The sequence below is a fragment of the Lipotes vexillifer genome, unplaced genomic scaffold (genome assembly GCF_000442215.2).
Source record: "Lipotes vexillifer unplaced genomic scaffold, Lipotes_vexillifer_v1.1 scaffold16, whole genome shotgun sequence".
Taxonomy (NCBI): Eukaryota; Metazoa; Chordata; class Mammalia; order Artiodactyla; family Lipotidae; genus Lipotes; species Lipotes vexillifer.
The window spans coordinates 1,088,705-1,113,495 of NW_006778983.1; the positions used below are offsets into that span (position 1 = coordinate 1,088,705).

Consider the following 24,791-nt stretch of genomic DNA (forward strand, 5'->3'; position numbering starts at 1 on the left):
TATATATATATATATATATATATACCACATCTTTATCCATTCCTCTGCTGATGGACATTCAGGTTGTTTCCATGTCTTGGCTATTGTAAATAGTGCTGCAGTGAACACTGGGGTGCATGTACCTTTTCAAAATATGGTTTTCTCCGGATATATGCCCAGGAATGGGATTGGTGGATCATATTGTAGCTCTGTTTTTAGTTTGTAAAGGAACCTCTATACTGTTCTCCATGGTGGCTGCACCAACTTACATTCCCACCAACAGTGCAAGAGTGTTCCCTTTTCTCCACACCCTCTCCAGCATTTATTATTTGTAGACTTTTGGATGATGGCCATTCTGACTGGTGTGAGGTGATACCTCATTGCAATTTTGATTTGCATTTCTCTAATAATTAGTGATGTTGAACATCTCTTCTTATATCTTTTGGCCATCTGTATGTCTTCTTTGGAGAAATGTCTATTTAGATCTGCGCAGTTTTTGATTGGGTTGTGGGTTTGTTTTTTTTTTTTTGATGTTGAGCTATATGATCTTCTGTATTTTGGACATTAATTCCTTGTTGGTTGCATCATTTGCAAATATTTTCTTCCATTCTATAGGTTGTCTTTTCACTTTGTTTATGGTTTCCTTTGCTGTGCAAAAGCTTTTAAGTTTAGTTAGGTACCATTTGTTTATAAGAGATGGATCCAAAAAGATATTGCTGCAATTTATTTCAGCCTATGTTTTCCTCTAGGAGTTTTACAGTATCCGGTCTTACATTTAGGTTTTTAATCCATTTTGAGTTTATTTTTGTGTATGGTGTTAGAGAATGTTCTAATTTCAATCTTTTACATGTAACTGTCCAGTTTTCCCAGCACCATTTATTGAAGAGACTTTTCTCCATTGTATATTCTTGTCTCCTTTGTTGCAGATTAATTGATCAATTGTGTGGGGGTCATTGTTGTTTTAATTTGCATTTCTCCCTGATGACATGCTATTGAGCATTTTTTCATATGCTTACATACCACACACCGTCTATATGTCTTCCTTGGGTGAGGTGTGTATTCGGGTCTTTTGCCTGTTTTTAAATCTGGCTGTTCTCTTTCTTATTTTTAAGTGTTCTTTGTATATTTGGGGTAACAATCCTTTATCAGAATTTCTTTTACATATCTTTTTTCCCAGTTTATGGTTTGTCTTCTCATTCTCTTAACCGTGTCTTTCTCAGAGCAGAAGTTTTTTATTTTAATAAAATCCATCTTATCAATTATTTCTTTTACGGATCATGCCTTTGGTGTAACTAAAAAGACATTGCCATATTCAAGGTCATCTAGAGTTTCTCCTATGTTATCTTCTAGAAGTTTTATACTTTTACATTTTACACTTAGGCCTGTGATCCATTTTGAGTTAATTTTGTGTGTCTAGATTCATTGTTTTTCATGCAAATGTCCAGTTGTTCCAGCACTGTTTGTTGAAAGCCTATCTCTGCTCCATTGTATTGCTTTTGCTTCTTTGTCAAAGATCAGTTGACTATGTGAGTCTATTTCTGTGTTCTCTATTCTGTTTTATTGATCTGTTTGTATATTCTCTCACCAATACCACACTGTCTTGATTACTGTAGCTTTATAGTATGTCTTAGTCTGGTAGTGTCACCCCTCCAACTTTGTTCTTCTCCTTTAATATTGTGTGGGCTATTCTGGGTCTTTTGCCTTTCCATATAGAATCAGGTTTTTTTATCTTTACAAAATAACTCGTCAGGATTTTGATTGGGATTCCATTGGATCTATAGATCAAGTTGGAAAAAACTGACATCTAGACAATATTGAGTTTTCCTGTCCATAAACTTGGAATGGAATATCTCTGTATTCATTTAGTTCTTTGTTGATTTTCATCAGAGATTTGTAGTTTTCCTCATGTAGATCTTTTACATATTTTGTTAGATTTATATGTAAGTATTTCATTTGTAGGGTCCTAATATAAATGGTATTTTCTTTTTAATTTCGAATTCCATGTGTTTGTTGCTGGTATATAGGAAAGTGATTGACTTTTGTATATTAACCGTGAATCCTGAAACCTTGCTATAAACACTTGTAAGTTCTAGTCTTTTTTTGTTTATTCTTTCAGATTTTCACATAGATAATTGTAATCTGCAGAGACAGTTTCATTTCTTCCTTCCCAATAGTATACCTTTTATTTCCTTTTTTTGTCTTTTTGCATTATCTGGGACTTCTAGTACAGTGTTAAAAAGGAATGATGAAGGGGCTGCATTCTTGCCCAATTCCTGATCTTAGTGGGAAAATTTCAAGTTTCTCACCATTAAGTACTGTTAACTTTAGTGGGGGCTTTTTGTATATGTTTGAACACAGACTTTTAGTATCTTGATTCAACAGCAAATTGTGAACATCAAACTCAAGCTTTCCTAAATGTAACCTCAGCAATTAGAAGTGGTTATGATTGGAACATTATATGTAGAATAATTGCAGTTTTCCCCCCATACCATATGGGTGTGTGTACGTACGTACATGTGTGTACGTGTAATAATTGTATAGGGAAAAGCCAATAGAGAAATACACCAAAACGCTTAATATCTCTATGTGATAAGTTTTAACCACAGATCATTTTAATATGCATAATATTTTACTTCTTTAATGCTGAGGACTAGATACACTGTATTTCTGAGAGTTGACAACATTTAAATTTATATCATTTACCTGTATATAGTTTTATTGTTTGATAAATTTAGTAAAGAGAGTCACATTGATGGGGTCATGTTGATAGTTTGTTTAGCTTTAACCAAGACAGTCTTATTGATAGAAAAGCAAGTGTACATATTTAATGAGATATGATGACAGTTACTGGGAATTCAACATGAAGAAATAAATAGTGGCTCCAGAAGTGAAAAACATTTACCATTTTAATTTTTTTTTTTTTTTTTTTTTTTTTTTTTTTTTTGGCCTCTCACTGTTGTGGCATCTCCCGTTGCCGAGCACAGGCTCCGGATGCGCAGGCTCAGCGGCCATGGCCCACGGGCCCAGCCGCTCCGCGGCATGTGGGATCCTCCCGGACTGGGGCACGAACCCGTGTCCCCTGCATCGGCAGGCGGACTCCCAACCACTGCGCCACCAGGGAAGCCCTACCATTTTAATTTAACCCACATTTTCTAAGAGAAGGAAAAAATGTAGCTCTTCTTCAGAGGGATAGGCTCCAAATAAACGACAGAAAATTGCTCCTTTGTTATTGCGCCCTCAAGCTCCCTTTCACAAGTCTGGTTTGTTTATGACGACAGGTACAAAAGGAAGATCTGCAGTTGACGAAAATAATTTGTGTCATACTTTTTCTAAAAGCAAGCTAACATAAAAATTATTCAGGAATCATAGTCAAAATAGCATCTGGGTTATTTGTGGTATGATTATGGGTGGTGGAATTTCAGGTAAGTTTTCTGGTTTTCTTTTCATTGTCTCAGTCGTGCTCTGAAAGAAATCACATGGGAGTAGAAATAGCTGGGGAGAATATAGTCTTTCAGATGTGGCTGCCTGGTTTAAACCAGTTCCCAAAAGACCGCTTGGGACTTTTAGTCCCAGACTCAGGGGACACATGTCCTGTTGTAAAACCAGCTCTGGCTTGTTGAGTCTAAAAGAAACTTGAACCTGACTTGGGTATTTTCAGTAGAAATGGTAAGTAGATAGCAGAAAGATGAGAGGACAAATATAAGCTCTTGGAGGAAGATGCAGATTCCAAAAAAGGAAAACCAAGATTAGAGTGAAAGAGGGGCCAGGTAAAAAGAGGGAAACATACACACACACACACACACACACACACACACACACACATACCACACACACACACACATGCATGAGTGCAGACAGTGACCAAACATACCACACACACACACATGCATGAGTGCAGACAGTGACCAAAGAAAAGGTGAAAAATCCCAGCAAAATGAAATGCATTTCATTGGGAATAGCAAGAGGCTGAGTTTAAAAGCTGTCTGATTCTACTCCATGCCATTTACACAGTTTCCTCTATTACCTTGGTCTGGGAGATTTGGAAAAGCAGCTTATGTCCAAAAGTAATTTGAATAACATCCAGGGCTGAGGTCTTCGTCTAGTGAAAGACCCAGGGCCAAGCTTAATGGGGTGAGGGGGGGCGGTTCTTACTGAGATTTTTGACAGCTGCAGGCCCCTTGCTGCCATGGCCTATGGGAGGTGACAACATGGTGGAAGAGGAACTGCCCCATTGCTCAGGGTGACAGAGTGAAGGGTGCTGTACTAGAAATTACAGTGGGCCAAAAGGCATCATCTGGGATTGTTTGAAGCAAAACAGGATATGTGCTCGGCTGGCCATTCCAGCACCTTCTGGGGGCCTTGCAATTATTTGCCCTCGTCTGCCTCCTTCAAACCCCAAAATACTAACCACAAATGTTGGTTGTTTCCATATGGTCTCGGGCCTCTCTTGAAGATGTTGTTTAACTAGAGTCTTTGTCAAGGCAGCAAGAGTCTGTTGAGGGGAATGAAACTCATTTTATGGATTTTATACGCCCTGTTTATCAAACAGGAAAAGTACAGGAACCTATTTATAAATTGTGGACAGTTCTCCGTGGTGGAAATAAGGTGTGAAGGTACCTCCGTGGCCCGCTCTCTAATAATGGCTAATAGGCATTGAGGGCCCATTGTTGTTCAGCCCTTTCTGTGACAGGGACTGTCGTTCTTATTTGACAGATGAGGAAACCGCTTTGGGAAGGTGGGTTTCCAGCGTAGGGCTACACAGATGAAGCGCAGACTCGGGCAGCCTGACCCCAGCCAGCTACCCACCGCCCCCACCTGGCAGGAGGGACACCTGGCTGTTTGTAATACCTGGTCAGTACTGACTACTGATAGGCCACATTTATTTTGATCTCCCCTTATTTTCACATCTCCTTCAGATCCCATCACTTGGTCAGGGGAGCCCCATCAACTAACTAGCTCTCTCTGTTGTACCTTTCCAAACGCCCTCTGTTTTATCATTTGCATTTGTTTTTGGATGATTATTTGATTTTCTGGCCTCCCACTAGAACATAAGCTTTCTGAAGACAGGAACTCTGCGTGTGTGTGTGTGTGTGTGTGTGTGTGTCTGACTTTTGTATCCCTGGGCCTGGCACGTAGCAGGGATGGGTTGAACTGATGGCTGAACTGGTACCCAGTGTGTCGGAGCTGACGTGACTACAGGTTACTCTGAGTCCGATAGCAGCTGCTCCAAGAAGACATGCATGTGCTGCCTGAACTCTCCTCACTGTAATTTCAGTTCTTTAGCTCTTTCTGTTTCTGGTTGTTAATATACACATAGAAACAAATGCTGAGAATTCGGGAGATATATAGCTCTCCTTGAAGCAAATTAACTGTGTTAATGCCTTTAGCAAATACACATTTTGTGCTCCCCACTGCCTCAGAATACTCTCCATGGCTGTGGTGATGTTTGGTAAACATATCTTTTGGCCAGAGCGCTACCCGGAAGACTTTTTTCTCTTATTCAGAAGCCTTTCCTGTTGGTTGGTTTCTGTTTGTCTCTCCTGCATCAGCAGCGTGAATTAAAAGTTGTCTCCTTACCAGCATTTTCTGTTCAGCTTGTAGGCATCAGCTACCTTCCAGCGCACAGACAGCAGATCCCTGGCTGTCGGATCGTGAGCGGAGAGAGCTCTGAAAAGGGAAGGGAGTGAAACTCACCTTGGACCAAGGAGTAGGGCAGAGGGATAACATGGGCATCCCAGTGACTCATAAAGGAAGGGGATGCACTTACTAATGCAACTTAGAGTGCATAAAGGCACAAGCAAAATGAAATCTCTCTCTTCCTAGTAAGAAAAAAGTTATTATTGAAAAGAATTCCAGAAAAAAACACAAAACCCACAACATCTGTGCAATTTATTTTACTGTCTGTAAACTTCCTGCAGGAATACCAGGTAGATGGAGCAATAAGCCTTTCCTTGGTCAGTGGGAGGCTGTGCCCACGTCCATTCTTAGGTGGTGGGGCAATTCTTCTGGCAGAGAGAAACTCCTAAATTATGCAGTCACAGAGTAGCCAGAAATGGCCGTCCTTGCCAGCCTCTGTGTACTGAAATATTACCATTTCTCAAGGCTTACCTCAACGCTGTTGCCCCTACAGTGCCTCCCCTGAGACCCCCATAAGAATCAATGGATCTGTTACATCTGTTTCATTTGACCCTGGACTTCTGTAGTTCACATGCCCCTGAAGGGCTGGTGCTGATTTCTTTGACCTCTTCACAGTCCCTTGCACAGAACAGATAATAAATGCTTGTTAAAATAAACAAGTGTGGGAGAAGAGGAAAGGGAGCATTTCCAGGGTGCTGTGATGACTGAGATTGAAGCAAGGTTAAGAAACGTGATCCTCCCATGCAGTGTGATAAGAAGCTCTTGGAAGGCTCTAAGGAGGGCATAACCTAATGGGTAATGCACGGAAGGGGGTTGTATGTCATTTGCTGCCAGGCCTATTGCTGTGTCTATGGAACAGGTGTCTCCCATTTTCCCCATTGCAGAGCTGCTAAAGCGGTCTTTCCTTCCCTGTCTTCATCCTAGTGTGGCTGGCCTTTGAAATAGACCGACAGCTCCTTTTCTCAGTGACATTTTTATCATCCCATGAATGTGCTGCATTAAAACAAACAAACTGTAACTCTCCTAGAAAATAAGTGAACTCCCGAAGACTGACAGATTTAACTTTAGTGAGAAGGCAAAAAAAGGACCCAGACTATTTCGTTACAGTCAGTTAAGGTCAGCAACCTAAGTCTGACAGCAATAAAAGGATTATTTAACAACGAATAGTTTCAGTTCTACTCATCCTCTCTAATAGATCATCTTCCAGAAAGAAGTGTTTAAAAAACCCCAAAATGAATTGTTGTACTCTACTGAAATATCAACATGTAAGCTGTGGAGTGAAATCATTGCTGGCAGAATCATATTTACACATCTGTTGTGCGAACAGAATTATAGATACTCTGAAAAGAAGAACAAAGTAAATTTGAATAAAAATAGCGCACATTTTGACTAGATGCCGATTACTTATTAGGTGTTGGGAGTAACTTTGACAGCGTACAAAGAAAGCAAAAGCTTGGCGTCTTTTAGAGACATGCTAGATGAATCCTGCTTTAGGGGGGTTTCCGCCTGTCTGCACTTTAAGAATCTGGAGCACTGTGGAGCTCCCCGGCACTCACCCACACTTCTTAGATCCAGTTGGGTTTATGAGTACAACAGACGACAGTCATATACGCAAGAAGTAAAAACCCTTTCAAACTGACGTGCTTACCGTGGTGAGTCACTATTTCTGCCAAACAAGTACTGTGCAAGCTGGGCTTCTTTCATTTTACTACCTGTGTTCTTTCTTCTACAGCAGGAACAGTACAGTGTTTATTGCTTGCAATTAAATTTCATATTGTTTGAGGAATAGCACTCTTTGATAAAGAATACATATGTGTTAAAAAAAAAAAAGAAAAAGAATACATATGTTGTGTGGTCCCATAGGCCAGCAGTTAGCTTTTTTTTTTCCTTTTTGTAATATAGGATTAAATTACCATGCTCCTACCACAGGCTCTTATCACACTTAAAATAATTTCTTAATATCATCAATCATCCTGCCAGTTGTCAAATTTTCTATGTGTCATGATTTTTTAACATTTATTTTAGTTAGAATCCAAATAAGGTTCCTACTTTGCAATTGACAGTGTCCCTTAAGTCTCTTTTAATATCTAATTTTTCCTTCCATCGCTCTCCCTCACCTCCTGTAATGTTTTTGTTGAGGAAACCAGGTCATTTTTCCTGTAGAATTTTCCATAGTCTGAATTTTCTTGATTGTATCCCTGTGTTATGCTCCTTTAATCAGTATTGTTGTTTATGTAGATGTAGCAAACATTTACTACAGCTATTTCCCTAGACAGAGTGAGAAAAATCTCCCCTTAATCAGAACAACCTTAAATGGGAATGACATTGCCACAGCCGTTTTTGCTTTAGAACTACGTGAGATAATGTTCAGGTGCTCTCTGGCCACTGTCTGTTGTCTCTGTGTGAATAAGTTGAAAAGGTGTAAAGCAATTAGGGAAGAGTATGTCACTCAGGATGCACATCTATGAGGAACAATTAGATTCTTTTTACAGAAATGATCACAAATGGACTCTTGTAACCTTACACAACTTAACGCCAGTGCCAGTTAATCCGGTTGGTAAGGATGATGCTTGTGTAAGAGTCTTACAGTGACAGAGGGCTACTCTGTGTGCTTGGGAAATTCACCGAAGCATAAATGCAGACAGCTATGAAGAGTTAATTAAAATTAAATATGACAGACCTAAAAAAAAAATGCCGTACACCATAACCACTATAAAAACTAGAGTAAAGTCTAAAAAAGCCTGTTCAAATTTTTCTGAATAGCTCTTTCAGTATCTAATGAAAATAGGTTGGTTACTTAAGGACTGAAATTTAGTACATAAAATGAGTTTATAGACATCTAAATTTGTGATCCTAGACCCTTAAACACAGTATACCTTCAGGAAATAGAATAATTTCAAGGAGAAAAGTAGTTTTCAACAGTGACATCGACATTTTTGCCATCAAAACAGCCTCGTATTCCATTTCTGCATGTAAGGTGCACCATGGCCCTGTCACATAAATAACTTTAGATTTAATTCTGACTCATACTTTTCTTATATAGCATACGCTTTATAGATCATTGTCCAAGTCTATTGTAATTGCCGTTAACATTAAAAAATAAATTCTTAGATTATAAACTAGACCCTTTTTTGTACATGCTACGCAACTTTTTTTTTTTTTTGCCATTCCCCACGGCATGAGGAATCTTAGTTCCCCAGCCAGGGACTGAACCCGTGCCCCCTGCAGTGGAAGTGGGGATTCTGAACCATTGGACTGCCAGGGAAGTCCCTAGACCCTTTTTTAACTTGGAAAGAGAGTTAATACTTTTTGATGTAGGACCTATTTGTATTTCTTTAATAAGCAGAATTGTAGGGGACTGCTATACCTGTGACCAGGAAATATCACTTTATAAAGTACTTGCTATTCACCGAAGATAAAAATTGTGATTTATCTTCTTTCCTTGTGCACTGATAATGCAGGATTCACGTGAAGATTGAATCTGGTTAGAGTATTTACAGGGCTCCCTTAATGACACTTACTAAACCACCATCAAAATATTGTGTGCTTGAAATTCCTCTCTGATAAGAAGGAAGGATTCTTTATTAGCCCAGTCTTCCTTGTGACCAAGAATACTCATTTGTAAGATTGAGATTTTCATGTCTGGTTAAGGTTTTTGTCTGTAGCCAGTAAGCAGAATAAAATTGAACTCTATTCTTTGGCGTCCCTCTTTTCATCAAATACTCCTTTACTACATCTTAGGCAGTAGAAGTAAGGAAAAAAATAGTTTTTGGTTCTTATAAGGCTTGGGTTCACATCTTGCTTCTGTAGCTGCAATAGTTAGCACTCTTACTATCACAAATGACATAAAGTTCTCCTAAAAAAGAAATGTACCGGGGTCATGACTTCCGAGGGCAAAGGTAGTGCCGCCTTCTGGCATGTTTCCAGGGATGTCCACAGGACGTAGGCTTGTTCTTGCCGTCCCTGGGCTGGGCTTTCCTCTCTGTTGGCCACCAGCACCCGAGCTCTGTCCTAAAAAAGTCCTCACCTAAATTGAAGGATCTCAGCATTCTCCTTTCCACTTTATTTCTCAGTCTTTGTTTTGTATTACTTCCCTTTTTCTTAAAAGTATCCCTCCTTTTTTCCAAGTTGACTTTTCCCCTTCACCTTTGATCCCATCCCATCTGTCTTATCCAAAAATATAGAGACGGTCTCCACTAATTACTTCCCCCTCTTTAAAATCTTAATCTTTCTACTAACGTTCGAGCACGCCATCCTAAAACTAAACACCTTTAGCCCTTTCAAATCCCCTTCAATTGTTTGATCTCACAGTTTCCTTATTGAATGTGAAAATCCCTCCTCTGGACCTCAGTGGGTGTTAATCCTCTTCCTTGCTGGAGAATGTCTGTGCTTGTTACCTCCATTTCCTTAGCTCTTACTCAACACCTTTAGTTCTGCTGGGTTCACCTTCCTCATCATGTGGCTTCTTTATAGTCCTTGCGGTGGGCTGAAAAATGACCCTCACCCCTAGGCTTCAACATCTATGTCAAAACAGGAACCAGTGAATGCTACTTTATTTGGAAAATTTGATTGCATATGTGATTAAATTAAGGGTTTTGAGATGAGATGATCCTGGATGGGCCATAAATGCCATCACAAGGGTCCTTATAAGAGAGAGGCAGAGGACACTTTGACACCACAGGCACACATACTACAAGCTGAGGAGTGCTTAAAACTTCTAGGTTCTGGAAGAGGCAAGGAACACATTGTGCCCTAGAGCCTCTGAGGAAGTCTGATCCTGGCCCTGCTGACACCTTGATTTTGAACTTCCAGCCTCCAGAACTGTGAAAGAATAAATTTCTGTTGTTTGAAGGGACCAAGTGTGTGGTAATTTGTTAAAATGGCCACAGGAAACTAAATACAGCCCTCTTTTGATATTCTGGACAAAATTATTGACCAAAATGAACATGCCTGAGTAACCAGTACCTAGGTCAGGAAGCAGACCCTTATTACTAGCTCTCCAGAAGACCCCTGGAGCCCCTCTCAGCCATTGCCCCCCCACAAAGAATCCTCTACTTTGATTTTGAATATCACATTTATGAACCTAATATGAACAGGATCGTAAAGTACCTACTTTTTTGTATCTGGATTCTTTCTTTTAACAATCTGTTTGTGAGATTCATCCATGTTGTCACATAGGGTTATAGATTTTAAAATTCTCATTGCTGTATAGTATCCATTGTCTGTATATAACACATGGTATTTCTTCTACTGTTGATGGTTTATAAATACTGCTGTTATGAACATTCATTACACATCTTTTGGTGAACATCTATTTGTGTTTCTATTGGATATATAATGAAGAAAGGATGTCCTGAGTCAAAGATGCCTTCTCACTTCTTTCTATACTAAGTTGATAATCTCATCTACAATTCTACTTCAACTATCATCCATCATTTTGACTTTTAAATCGCTCAGTCTGATTCTCATCTTTCTGCTTAGATACAAAGTGACAGCTGTCAGGTACACACACACACACACACACACACAATGTTTAGTGTGTCCCAGTCCAAAGTCAAGTTACTACCAAAAAATGGTTCTTCCTCTTGTCATATATTATGTTAATGACAGGTCATCAATCTTAAACATTCAAGTTCAAAACAGAATCATTTTTAATTCTTTTTTTGATTATCCTGCATCCACCAAATTTCTAAAGCTTCCCCACCATGATTTCCCCACCATGTTATCTCTATATTATTTAGGGGCACATGTCCCTTGAATGACTCCTTAACTTAATTGGTTTCCCACCTTCCAGTCTGTTGTAATACTCATCCATCCACAAATTCTAGGTTTATCTTCACAGAAATTTGATCCTGCTGCACCCCTTCTCAAAACTCATGGACATGGATGGATCACCACTGATTGTAAGGTCAGGTCAGAATTCTTTATGTTGGCTTTCTATGCCTTCAGAATTTGATTTCAACATCACTTCGATGAGTAATTATTCATCTGAGGCTTCATCAGGTGGTACTGAGTTATATATTCGCATTGTCTTCAATAACATGATAAATTGCTCAAAGGGCTTCCTATGAACATTTTTTTGTAGTGGCTCCATATAATGACCATATATTGAGAGTTTCCTGTGCCTAGTGCACATGTAACCCTTACAACAGTTTTATATGGTAAATACCTGTGTTACTATCCTCAGTTTACAGTTGAGGAAACCGAAACTCAGAGAATTTAAGGTGTCTAATGTCACCCAGCCAGAAACCTAATTAGGATTCAGACACTGGAAGTCATGAAACAGCTTGCCTACCTTTTGCATATTCATGACTCCTCTCAAGGCCACTGGAGATGGGGAGGTTTCCTTTCCAGCTTCTCAGCTCTGTGGTGTGCTTTTCTGAGGCTGCATCTCCTCCTGGCCGAGAGCTGTGGTTCTAGGTCCTGCCACTCTGGGCTGGGCACCTCCTACAGATGTGTGCTCTTTCCCCCTTGCATTCTCTCAAGCTGGTGCATCGTGAACTGAACTCTTGCAGCTATTGCCCAGGCAAGGGGGCTTTAGTTCTTACACCACCAATCTTATTTGGTTCTGCTCCCTCCTTCCTTCTTTCCATGTTTCTCTCCTTCCCCTTTCCCCCCTCTTTCTTTCTCTTTTGTTTCTTTTTCCTTTCTAGGCTTCTCCCCTTTTCTCTCCCCGCACCCCCACTCCCCTTTGGTAGGTGCAATGGCTCTCATCATTTTTACAAGACCAACCTCTGGAAGTGCAAACCGTGCCTCTGATCACTTACCTCCCAGGCTTCTTTTCAGGTTAAAAAACCCCCCAATACCTCAGTATAATAAACATCAAACAAGCAAATTAGGGCTGAGGTGGGCAGATTATATATATATTTGCTTGAGCAATATATGAATGATTCATGCTTGAATCACTATGCATACATTTATTGGAGTTTAGGGATGAGGAAATTGGGGGCCAAAATCTACTGTTGATACAAATATGTATCATTATACACAGTAGGGTTAACTAAATAACATACTAGAAAATAGAAGGGTGCTGATGAAACTAAATGAGTAGTAATTTAAAGCAGAAATTGCCAAACCATGACCAATTCAAAACAACAATGATGATGGATTATTCTTCTATCCTTCCTGAAAATCTCAGCAATTCTAGCTGTACAATAGGAGTTTTGCAATTTCTCAACATTGTATCCCTGCCAGACTTTAGAAAACTGACTTAGAATCTTCAGGATACTCTCCTGGGGCACTACTTTTAGGCTATGAGTAACATTTTAGTAATTTTCATATTGTAGATTAGTTGTAAACAGCCCTTTTTCATTCATAAAAGAAAAATCAATGGAATGCAGGTTATGCTTCCCTTAAGAATTAGGAAGGGATGATCATTTGGGGGTTAGTGTCTGCTCCTTAGAGAATCTCTCTTGGTTCACCCATTAAGGATCCCATTGGGAACTGACATAGTTTTCTATTGTGGTTTTCTGTATTTCTCAACCAAGTCCCAGGTACCCTTCCTTTCCTTGACTTCTTCCATAATGCCTTTGATGTGCCAGGGGTGCTGTTTGAGGTGCTCCACTTTCTGACTCCATTGCCAGCTGATGCCTCACCCACATAGGTTTCTGTCATCCATCCTACCAGAGAATGGCTCAGGATGTTTGCTGAATTAAACTGGAACTAATGGGTCATTGTGGGGATTAATCCATCACGACTGGATGCGTAGTTCTGTGTGATAACTTGGGAAGTTTCCAGTGATTATGAAACTTTAGAGCACCTAGTAGACTACAGAACAAGCTGAATCACTACTGGGCTCTTGCTTTGTCATCAGCGATCCTGATGCTTAAGGAAAAAAACTGAATAGATGGAAATAAACATTCATGTCTTCCTTCAATGCTGCTTTTTACAAGCAGCAGCAGCAGCTCTTTTGAGATATTTAAGTAACAGATATGGTTTACCAAGGAAAAATTAAATAGAAAGTAATGCAGACCATGAACCACTGCCATTTGCTGACCAAAATGCAATTACTCACAACAGTCTTATGTGATTGTCCTAGAAATTTATTATGCTTTAATAAACTCCTGGCAAACCTAATTTGATGCTCCATTTAGCGTTAATTGAATTGGAACAAGGAAAGAAACTACACCTTATATACAACTGTGAGAGACTTTAATGTCTTTGCCTATATTTTTCAATGACTGACTTAGCCTTAAATTTTGAAATGTGGCAATTTTACGCACAATATTACCACAAAATCTCAATTAGACGATTATTAAGTGCATTTACTCATGAAATACATTACAGGAGTATATGCGTCAGTCCCCAAATCTATTTTTTTTTTTGCGGTACGCGGGCCTCTCACCGCTGTGGCCCCTCCCATTGCGGAGCACAGGCTCCGGACGAGCAGGCCCAGCGGCCATGGCTCACGGGCCCAGCCGCTCGGCGGCACGTGGGATCCTCCCGGACCGGGGCACGAACCCGCGACCCCCGCATCGGCAGGCGGACTCTCAGCCACTGCACCACCAGGGAAGCCCCCCAAATCTATTTTTGCATTTCATTTTTGTTCTGATCTTTAGAACCTCCATATCCTATAAGTGTAGTATGTGGCTCATTTAAGAATTAAGGGCATGGATTCTCCAGCCAGATTGCCTGGGTTTGAATCCTGGTGCTACCACTTTCAGACTGATTTTGGGCTGATTACTTATACCTTCTCTACCTCAATGTCCTGAGATAATAACATTACCTACCACAAAAGGGGTATTACGAAGATTAAGTGATTTAATATTTGGAAAGCACAGAATGTCTGAAACGTGTAATTACTAAATACATGTTTATAAAATAAAGTGGGTAAACTGTACCCCATATAAGTGGGTTTCAAAAATGGTGGAGTATCAGGCATTTATTTAATTTGTTTTAATTACATCATCTTATGCATTTTTAGCATGTCTTAGGATGATTTCACAAGGAAAAAAAATCTCACCTGTTTATTTTATTACTTTTGAGAAGATATGCATCAGAGTCAGAAGGTAGCCATAATAAGATAATATTTTCTTTAGTTAGATAATGAAATATTATTGTGTAAAAAAATGCTGTGTGACTAGAAGTCCTAGCCAGTATAACAAGGCAAAACAAAACAACCAACCAGAAAACAAAAACCATGAAAGACATACAGATTGGAAAGGAAGAAAGAAAACCATTTCTAGTTACAGATGATATGATTGTCCATGTAGAAAATCCCAAAGCATGTACTGAAAAAAAAAAAAAGCTCCTTGAACTAATAAGTGAGCTTCAGGATACAAGGTCAATATACAAAAATCAACCATTTTTATGTACTAACAATGAACAATTGGGATTTGCAATTTTAAAAAGAGTACCATCTACAATAGCACCCCAAAAATGAAACAGGTATAAATTTAACAAAATATGTGTAGGAACTATATGTTGAAAATTACAAAATACTGATGGACAAAGTAATCAAAGAAGACCTAAATAAGTGGAGAGATATGCCATATTCATGCACTGAAAGACTCAATATTGTTAAGATGTCAGTTCTCCCCAAAATGATCTATAGTCATCATAATCCTAGTCAAAATTCTGGGAAAATTTTTTGCAGTTATCAACGGATAGCTTTCAGCTACCAATTGCTTCTAAAATTTATACAGGAAAGCAAATTGAAGAACTCAAATAGCTACAACAGTTTTGAAAACAGAAGAGTTGGAGGACTCACACTGCCTGATTCCAGTACCTACCATAAAGCTACGGTAGACAAAACAGTGTACATAGCACTGACGGTCCCCAACTTACAATAGTTCAATTTACGATTTTTGGACTTTATGATGGTACAAAAATGATACCCATTCAGTAGAAACCATAATTCAAAATTTTGAAGTTTGATCTTTTCCCGGGCTAGTGGTACAGTCCTCTGTCGTGATGCTGGGCAGTGGCAGCGAGCTGAAGCTCCCAGTCAGCCAGGCAATCAGGAGGTGAAACAACCGATATGCTTACAATCATTCTGTTTTCACTTTCAGTACACTATTCAATAAATTATATGAGATATTCAGCACTTTATTATAAAATAGCTTTGTGTTAGATGATTTTGCCCAGCTATAGGCTAATGTAAGTGTTCTGAGCACATTGAAGGTAGGCTAGGCTAAGCTATGATGTTCGGTAGTTTAAGTGTATTAAATGTATTTCAGTTTACAGTACTTTCAACTTATGGGCTTATCTGGACATAACCCCATTGTAAATCGAGGGACATCTGTATTGGCAAAAGGTAGACACAAAGATCAATGGAATGGAATAGAAAATCCAAAACTTTTTGGAAGAGAAAATCAAAATGGATCATAAACTTAAATGTAAAACCTATAAAACTTTTGGGAGAAAACAAAGGAGAAAACTTTTGTGACTTGGGTTAGGCAAAGATTTTTTTGAGATCCCACACCTAAAGCACAATCCACAGTAGAAAAAAAATTTGATAAATTGGTCTTAAAGTTAAAAACTTCTGCTCTCCTAAAGGCAGAATGAAGAGGTAAGTCACAAACTGGGAGAAAGTATTTGTAAATCACATATCTGACAAAGGAAACATATCCAGATAATATAAAAACACACAAAACTCACAGTAAGAAAACAAACTCAACAATAAAAAAATGGGCACATGCTTTAACACTTTACAAAGCAGATGAAAGAGTAAATTTTCCTCTATGGAAATTAAGAAATATATTAAGAAAAAATACAAATACATTAGAACAAATCACTTGTCTGAATTTGAGGTAGGAAAAATGCCTGTCTTCTTCTGAGTTATCATATGGTATTATGGTATTTTAAAATTACTATACAATTTAGCAGTTTTAATGTTCTATATTGCATCCCCAAATGGGTCTGTTCCTCTTTAGATGTTTAGATCTAGTGAATATACCTTAGTTTGCTTTTACCATTTAGTTTAAATGTCTCGTTTCTCTCTTAATCTGAAAGCCTTCTGCAGCGTTTGTATTTTGTTTTAGCAACAAATTCCACGAGTCAGTTATCTGGAAAGAACCCATTTCCCCCCTCTTGTCACTACTTTAACTTAGCATTTTTCTTTGTATATCTCTCATTTATTTTTCATCGGCAGCTGTTTTATTTGGTTTCTCTCAGCCACACTGTATGCCTTCTCTTGATTTTAAAGCGGCGTCGCTGACTGAGTGGCTGGCATCTGTGGGAGGAGCAAGCCATGTGGGCGCAGGAGGCAGATGGGGCGTGTGGGTGGGATGCAGTGACTCAGTTTGTTCGGGTGTTGATTTTTGATGTGTAAATGGTAAGGACCCCAAAAGAAAGCTTTTCATTTGTATTAAAGAGCCCCGAAGTCATGGTTAGCCTTGAAAACATCTTTTGAAGCTCCTGTGACCTGTCCTCCCCTTTTATAACCTCACTCAATCTTTTATGTCTTTAGCCTCCATTTGATCTGATTTATTTCTCCTTCACAGAATGCAGACTCTAATTTCACATTCATTAGATAAGGCCGACTGTCTCAAACAGCCTCTGGGGGGTCTGTGTCGCTTTTATAAAAGTGCTGCACTTTGGTTTTTACATTCAGTCACATGGGGCTTCAATGTTCTTTGTGTATTTTGGTGGGTTCCTAAATTACAAAAGTAATCAATGTTCATAATAGAAATTGTGAAAGACATAGAAGATATAAAGAGGAAAAGGTAATTCATAATTCCATCACACAGCTTTATCACAGTTTACATTTTGGTATACAACTTTCCAAAACTTTTTTATTCATGTGCATATATACACATAGAATATATATAATAATCTATTCATTATAATGTATACATTATATTTTAATGTGTATGCTATACATTATAATGTATATATTTTAATATTTTTCCTTAATATAGCTTGAATTTACCCCAATATTAAATGTTCTTCTATAATATAGTTTTCAATGGTTATATAATGTACTGTTAATTGAATTTATCAGTGTGTGTGTGTGTGTGTGTGTGTGTGTGTGTGTGTGTGTTTCGCCATTTTTCTACTGATGGATATTTAGGCATTTTCCATTGTTACTGCAAAAATAATATTTCAGTGCATATACTTAAAAGTAAATCTGCTACATGTATAGGAATTTTCACAGGATAAATTCTTAGGAATGGAATTATTGAGTCAAAGAGTGTGCATAATTTTAAGGGCTCGAGTCTCCTAAAATGTTCCCCACAGCATGTAAGAGTATCATTTCTTTGCATCTCCATTGGGTATTTTGAAATATCTTAGGTCACTTGTTAGGGAAAAAACTTGACACTATTATTCGTTTAATGTGCATTTATTAGTAGTGAGCTGTAGAATATTTTTATATGTTTATTTACCATTTTAGTTATACTTTTGTGATTTTATGTCCATAGCCTAATTTTCTATTGTAATGTTCTTATTTGTTTTAAATTGACCAATCGAGATAATTTATAAAGATATTAACCTTTCATGTGTCACATATTGCACATATTTTAAACAAATTAGCATCATCTGTTAAATTTGCTGTATGTTAACATTTTCATTTTAATTGTGAGTAGGATCTGTTTAACTATTACATTTTCCAGAAGCTTATTATGATTATAAAGGAAGCTCTTGGTTTTCATAATTTTGCATCTTGACACCTTACTAAATTGTATTATTGCTCATAGTGGTTGTTTAATTGATTCTACTGGGTTTTTTGGTTGGTAATTGTAACATCTGCAAGTAATGATAATTATGTATTTTATTTTATAGAATTATGTTTCCATACTTTGTGAAACCTTATTGCATTAGTTAGGATTTTCAGAGAGTGTACTAGTAGTGAGAATAGTTGACAGCCTTGTCTTTTTCCTGATTTTCATGGGAATACCTATAAGCACAAAGTTGGCAGTTGTTATGAAATATATATTATTCTTCACCTCAAAGAAGTGCCCTTATATTTTCAGTTTGCTGTTATTTTTAATGAGAAATGGCAGTGGATTTTGAATTTTAGTTAAAGTATCAATACTTGGGGCATCTTTGGGAATGCTGATGATTTTTTTTCCATTGAGCCATCCTTGCATTCCCAAAATAAATTTCAAACCCATGATCTAGTGGGTCTTACAGTATAATGCTTGGTGCATTTTGCTCAGTTTTCTTTCATGTTTTTGTCTGTATACATAAATGAGTTTGAGACTAATCTGAATTTTATTTTTGGGACATTGTCAAATTTTGGTATCAAGTTTATGCCACCCTGGTGTTAGTCATCTATGAGCTTTGGAAGAACTTGTATCTGTGGTTATATTCTCTTTCTTAGTCATAATTTCTATACCTTTGATTTCTCTTTTTCTTGATTATACTTGCTAAGGACTTGCTAGATATTAATTATCATAAAATATAGCTCTGAATTGAGTCATCATCTTACCTATTTGCTTTTATAAATCTCATTTTACATTTATTACTTGCTTCTGTTTCCCATGGATCTGCTTCTGGAACCTTTGTTTTCAGTGTTGAAATTTAACAGAGAGAATAAGTCCTGCTTCCCACCATTGCAGACTCTCCTTAGTTTCCAGTAATTATATGACCCCCTTCTTGTTTTAAAAGTGCAGTTTTGCTGCAGTTTGTAAAACGACTTCTGATAGAACTGCTAATTAAAAAGTCAGTGGTAAATGAAGAGGGAAAGTCCCTATCGTTTCCTCATTTCCTCTTTGAATACTAAGTAACTGAAACCGAAAAGTGCTTACTGGGCATTATTTAGGTGTCACTTTTGGGGGACTTTGTTTTCTGTTTGCAGATATTGCCGTGGTGGAGATGAGTGATGCCTTCCGGCAGCCGTCTTTATTTTACCACCTTGGAGTGAGAGAAAGTTTCAGCATGGCCAACAACATCATCCTCTACTGTGATACTAATTCAGACTCTCTGCAGTCACTGAAGGTACCTCACTTGTTTACTAAATATTTACTCTAGGCACCAGAGTTTTAGGGATAAGTCTCCGTCATCCAAAAAAATATTCAAGTAGTGTATGTTTATGAAAGGATGTTTTTGTTAGTCCAATAATTATGTAACAGTGACGAATTACATTGTGAGGTTTATCTGGAATTCAATGTGGAAATTTGATGATACACAGATAGGGGAAAAACTTAGTGTTCATTTCTGAGCTCCGATTGGAGTTGCAGTTGAGGAGACTGTTGTTAATAGGAAGTTGTCAGTATACACACTGGAGAAAGAAGAGGAGATTGCATAAGGTATGGACAGCCCTTGTGCTGTGTCACCATTGGGGGTTTCATTGGGCACACCTGTTTCCAACTAGAAATACGCTGCCTACTGAAAGTACTCTGAGTAGAAATTCTCTATCACCAAAAATTGCCATCCTCTTTCACTGGGATATGATTTCAATTAAAGTGGGAAAAGGGGAAGGAAAACTTAGTGTATTTGTCTGCAAAATTCAGCATGTCTCATGGCATTCTCTCCATTATAGGAACTTAATAATAGGAGGGTATTTCCTCTATCCAAAAAGATTGCCTAAAATGCTTTTGCAAGGCCAAGTGATTTTACACTGTGTGATTCTTTGAAAAGCATCTAACAGTTCAGCACATAACTCATGCTGAACCTGATATCATTCATTTCCTTTGCGAAACTTCCATCTACCTCTTTGTGGCTTTTTCTCATCTATACTTTCAAGTTCTTAAATCAAAGCCAACCTTGGAACATGGAGTCCTAAAACCCAGAGCCATACTTCCAGTAGCTTAGGAATTGGTAATATGAAGACCTCTAACCCAAAATCCAAGCCAGAAAAAATTTAGTAGTATTTTGCTTTTATCTGAATATCTGAAGCTTATATGACTTTCTCTAAAAAATCTGCAGAGTGTCATTTAGCAAATACCTTTACTGCATGCCAGGCATTGTGCTGGGGATTGATAGGCTATCCCTTTCCAGAATACTCTGAACTAGTACTAAGGGATTTTCCCCAACTCTGTCTAAATCTATTTTTCACCTGGAACAATTCTTTAAGCAACCCCTACTTAATTTTGCCCCAGATGTACCCCTGTAATTAATGTATCATACATTTCATGATGGTGTATTTTTAATTAAACATTTTGATTTGGTACTATTTACAACATATATTAGCAGTTGATGAAGAGATTATTTTATTTACTCTTTGTATTCTGCTATTTTATTTTCTTTGCATTAAGTTCATTTTCAGCAGGCAGTGTTGTGTTGGACATTTTTCACACTACACTATTTTTATTCTTGTCCTACTGGTATCTGGTGATTTAATTTTATGGCCATCCTTTCCTAAGGAAATTTTTTTAAATTACATTTGAGAGAAAGAGATAAAGCTAATCTTATCAGAAATTTGTGTGGGACAAATAAACTGATTTATTTAATTGCTTTCAGCCAGCCTTTGTATAGAAGTATTATTGGTATTTGAATAAAACAGTTCTTTAAAGAGGCTTGTCTATCTAAAATATACTCATTTATCTTGTACATAATCGCTGCTTGTTATTGAGCTCTTACTATGTGCTAGGTACTAAGTGCTTTATCCATATACATATTCACATTTAATTCTTAAAACATCCCTGTGAGGTATATAATCTTTTTTTTTCTTTTTAATAAATAAATTTATTTATTTATTTATGGCTGCATTGGGTCCTCGTTGCTGCATGCGGGCTTTCTCTAGTTGTGGTGAGCAGGGGCTACTCTTTGTTGCGGTGCATGGGCTTCTCACTATGTTGGCTTCTCTTGTTGCAGAGCGTGGGCTCTGGGTGCGCAGGCTTCAGTAATTGTGGCTCATGGGCTCTAGAGCACGGGCTCAGTAGTTGTGGCACATGGGCTTAGTTGCTCCGTAGCATTTGAGATCTTCCTGGACCAGGGATCAAACCTGTGTCCCCTGCATCGGCAGGCGGATTCTTAACCATTGCGCCACCAGGGAAGTCCCTGGGGTATATATTCTATCACCAAATTATAAGATTTCAAACTGAGACTCTAACAAATTCAATCATTTGCCCAAGGTGATATGGAAAATTTGGGACCGTATCTGCCTGACTCCAAGGCCTGTTCCCCTTAACCACTAAAGTTGGTTGCAGTTACTTTTAGTTAGAAGGATATCAGACATTCCTGCTTCCATGCAACATGCATCCCTTCTTTTGTCTTCCTCCTTCCACTGACTGTATGTTATTGACTGTATTCCCTAAGCTTTTGCCATTTTCTTATTTAGTTTGTTCCTGGCCCAAATAGGTATCTGGTTGCAGAGGACAAAGTTCTGGGGTAGTAAGTGTTTTTTTTTCAGTCTGTGAACAATGGAAGTTCCTTGGGTTCTGCTACTGAGGAAAGTCTGTGTGTGTGTGTGTATGTGTGTGTTTTAATTTTTAAAATTTATTTCTGTTGTAGGTAGTTATGGATGTAACTGTTATCCCTGCCATCTACCAACAGAAAGGAAAACTGCTGTGATATAAGGCAGAACAAGAGATATTTATAAATAATATATTATGTATGGATTAACCAAATAAAAACGAAGCATCTCCTTATTTTCACAGGGCAAAGACAGAATGAGAATGTTATTCTTATCACATATGTAGCTTCACTTAGGTTGATTCTTTGGGCATCTAGAAAGTACAGCTGCACCAGTTTTATTTTCATCTACTGCTCTTTGTTGAAGAGAACAGTTTCTCTTTGGCAGCAAATTCTTAGGAAGAAATCATAGGAAAAATTTTTTTTAACTTTAAGCTTCTGAAAAATAATTGTTAGGAACCATATAAGTATTTAAAATCTATGTCTGAGTTTTCATATGAAAGCATATTTAGAATCTAATCAAATCATGTACTTGCAATAGGATTCGTAGTCATTTTAAATTACAAGTACTCTCTTATTGTAGCAGGAAATATTTAATTTTCTTCAAAAAAAAAGATCATCATTGCACTTTGAGAAAGGGAAGTTGATAGATATTCTTTTTTTCTCTTAGCATTGTAATAACAATTTTCACAATTTTCTCTAGATGAGTATCATGAAAACTTCTTATGTGCCTATTAATGAGACTCTTAATGCTGAGATTTACATTTGCTTGAAAATAAGAAATTGCTGGGAACAGTTGTTTTCTGATTTATTTCGTGCATCAGAGAAATTATCAGATCTTCCCTTGGGGTGTCTTGGTAAACCGGGACAGTAGGTCTGGACACCATTGGCCAGTAAGTTGTTGGGCCAATACACAGAATGCGTCTGTCATCAGGAAGGGTTTGGGAGAAATGAATGGCTGTTGTGTAGAGTGAGGAAGTTGTTTTAATGAACCGTTTCTTCTATCATCAGAAATTCCTTTACAACAACTGCTCTCAGCTCTAATTCTTGTGATTCTTCCCCCTTTTCCCTTGTTTAGCTCCCTCTGTTTTTTCTAGGCTACTCCCCACTCACATTAAAAAATGTTTCATATAAAAACAAAGCAAAACAAAACAAGGAAATACCACTTAAAAGCCAACAATTAAAAGCCCTTATTATACCAATGGCAAGGCTGTGGAGAGTGGAAAACGTATGCATTGCTGGTGGGAGAGTATGTTGGCACTACCTTTTGAAGATCAACTTGGCAATAGCTTATAATATCAAATGAGTGTATCACCAAGAGTCAGCAGTTCTGTCTCTAGGTGTATACTGTAAAAAAAAGTCTTTGGCATGCATAAGGAGATATAATCAAGAATGTTTATGTTAACATTGTTTGTAATAACCTGTCCCCCAGAGGAATTGGTAAATATCTATCAACAGAAGAATGAATAAATGCTTTCTGATATAGTCATTTAATGGAATCTTATAGAGCACTTAAAATGAATTAACTAGAGCTTTCTGTACCACTATCAATATATCTCATAAACAGTGTTGTGGGGGGAAAAAAAATATAGAAGCTTGTGTACAGTATGGTGCCATCTATACAAAATGTAATGACGTGCAATACAATTTTTTTATACATTTATGTTATAAAAGGATAGAAGTATGTATGGGAATTATAAATAAATTAAGAATAGTTACCTCTGAAGGATAGGAGTGGAATAGAGTTGAGAGGGGATGACAGGAGTCTTCAACTATATATGTAATATTATATTTCTAAGACTAGATGGTACATGCATAGGTGTGTGAAAAAGTTTTATTTTAAATTTTTTAAATTGAAGTATAATTAACTTACAATATTGTATTAATTTCAGGTGTGCAGCATAGTAATGATCACCATAAGTCTAGCTACCATCTGTCACTATGCAAAGTACATTACAGTGTTATTGACTGTATTCCCTATGCTGTATACTACATCCCCATGACATTTATTTTATAACTGGAAGTTTGTACCGCTTAATCCCCTTTACCTATTTTCCCCATCTTCACACACCCCTCCCCTCTGGCAACCATCAGTTTGTTGTCTGTATCTATCAGTCTGTTTCTGTTTTGTCTTGTTTGTTTGCCTGTTTTGTTTTTTAATTCTGCACATAAATGAAATCATATGGTACTTGTCTTTCTCTGTATGACTTATTGCACTCAGCATAAATATTCTCTAGCAACATCCATGTTGTTGCAAATGGCACGATTTCATTCTTTTTATGGCTGAGTAGTATTCCATATATAAACATATATATGTACCACATCTTCTTTATCTGTTCATCTATTGATAGACGTTTAGATTCTGTATCTTGGCTATTGGAAATAATGCTGCAGTGAACATGGGGGTGCATATATCTCTTCAAATTAGTTATCATTTTCTTCAGATAAACACCTAGAAGTGGAATTGCTGGATCATATGGTAGTCCTTTTGAGGAACCTCTATACTGTTTCCACAGAGGCTACACCAATTTACATTCCTGCCTACGGTGAATGAGGGTTCCTTTTTCTCCACATCCTTGCCAACACTTTGTTGTCTTTTGATGATGGCCATTCTGACAGGTCTGAGGTGATATCTCATTGTAGTTTTGATTTGCATTTACCTGATGATTAGTGATGTTGAGCATCTTTTCATGTGCTTGTTGACTATCTGTATGTCTTCTTTTCAAAAATGTCTATTTCGGATCTTCTGCCCATTTTTTAATCAGGTTTTTTAATATTGAGTTGTATGAGTTCTTTATGTATTTTGGGTATTAATCCCTTATTAGATATATCATTTGCAATTACCTTCTCCCACTTAGTAGGTTGCCTTTTTGTTTTGTTGGTTTTCTTTGCTGTGCTAAAGGAGTGTATGATTAAGTTTTATACTTTTATATACT

General features: G+C 37.7%; 1 protein-coding gene across 1 annotated transcript in view; it reads left to right on the forward strand.

The window, feature by feature from the left end:
- LOC103083473 (mitogen-activated protein kinase kinase kinase 5) overlaps positions 1-24,791 on the forward strand; it is a gene marked incomplete at its 3' end in the record, with an annotated part of 199,014 nt that overhangs the window by 52,109 nt on the left and 122,114 nt on the right. The window contains 1 exon segment of the mRNA XM_082930932.1: positions 19,358-19,497. Coding sequence (XP_082787058.1) covers positions 19,358-19,497 — 140 coding nt within the window.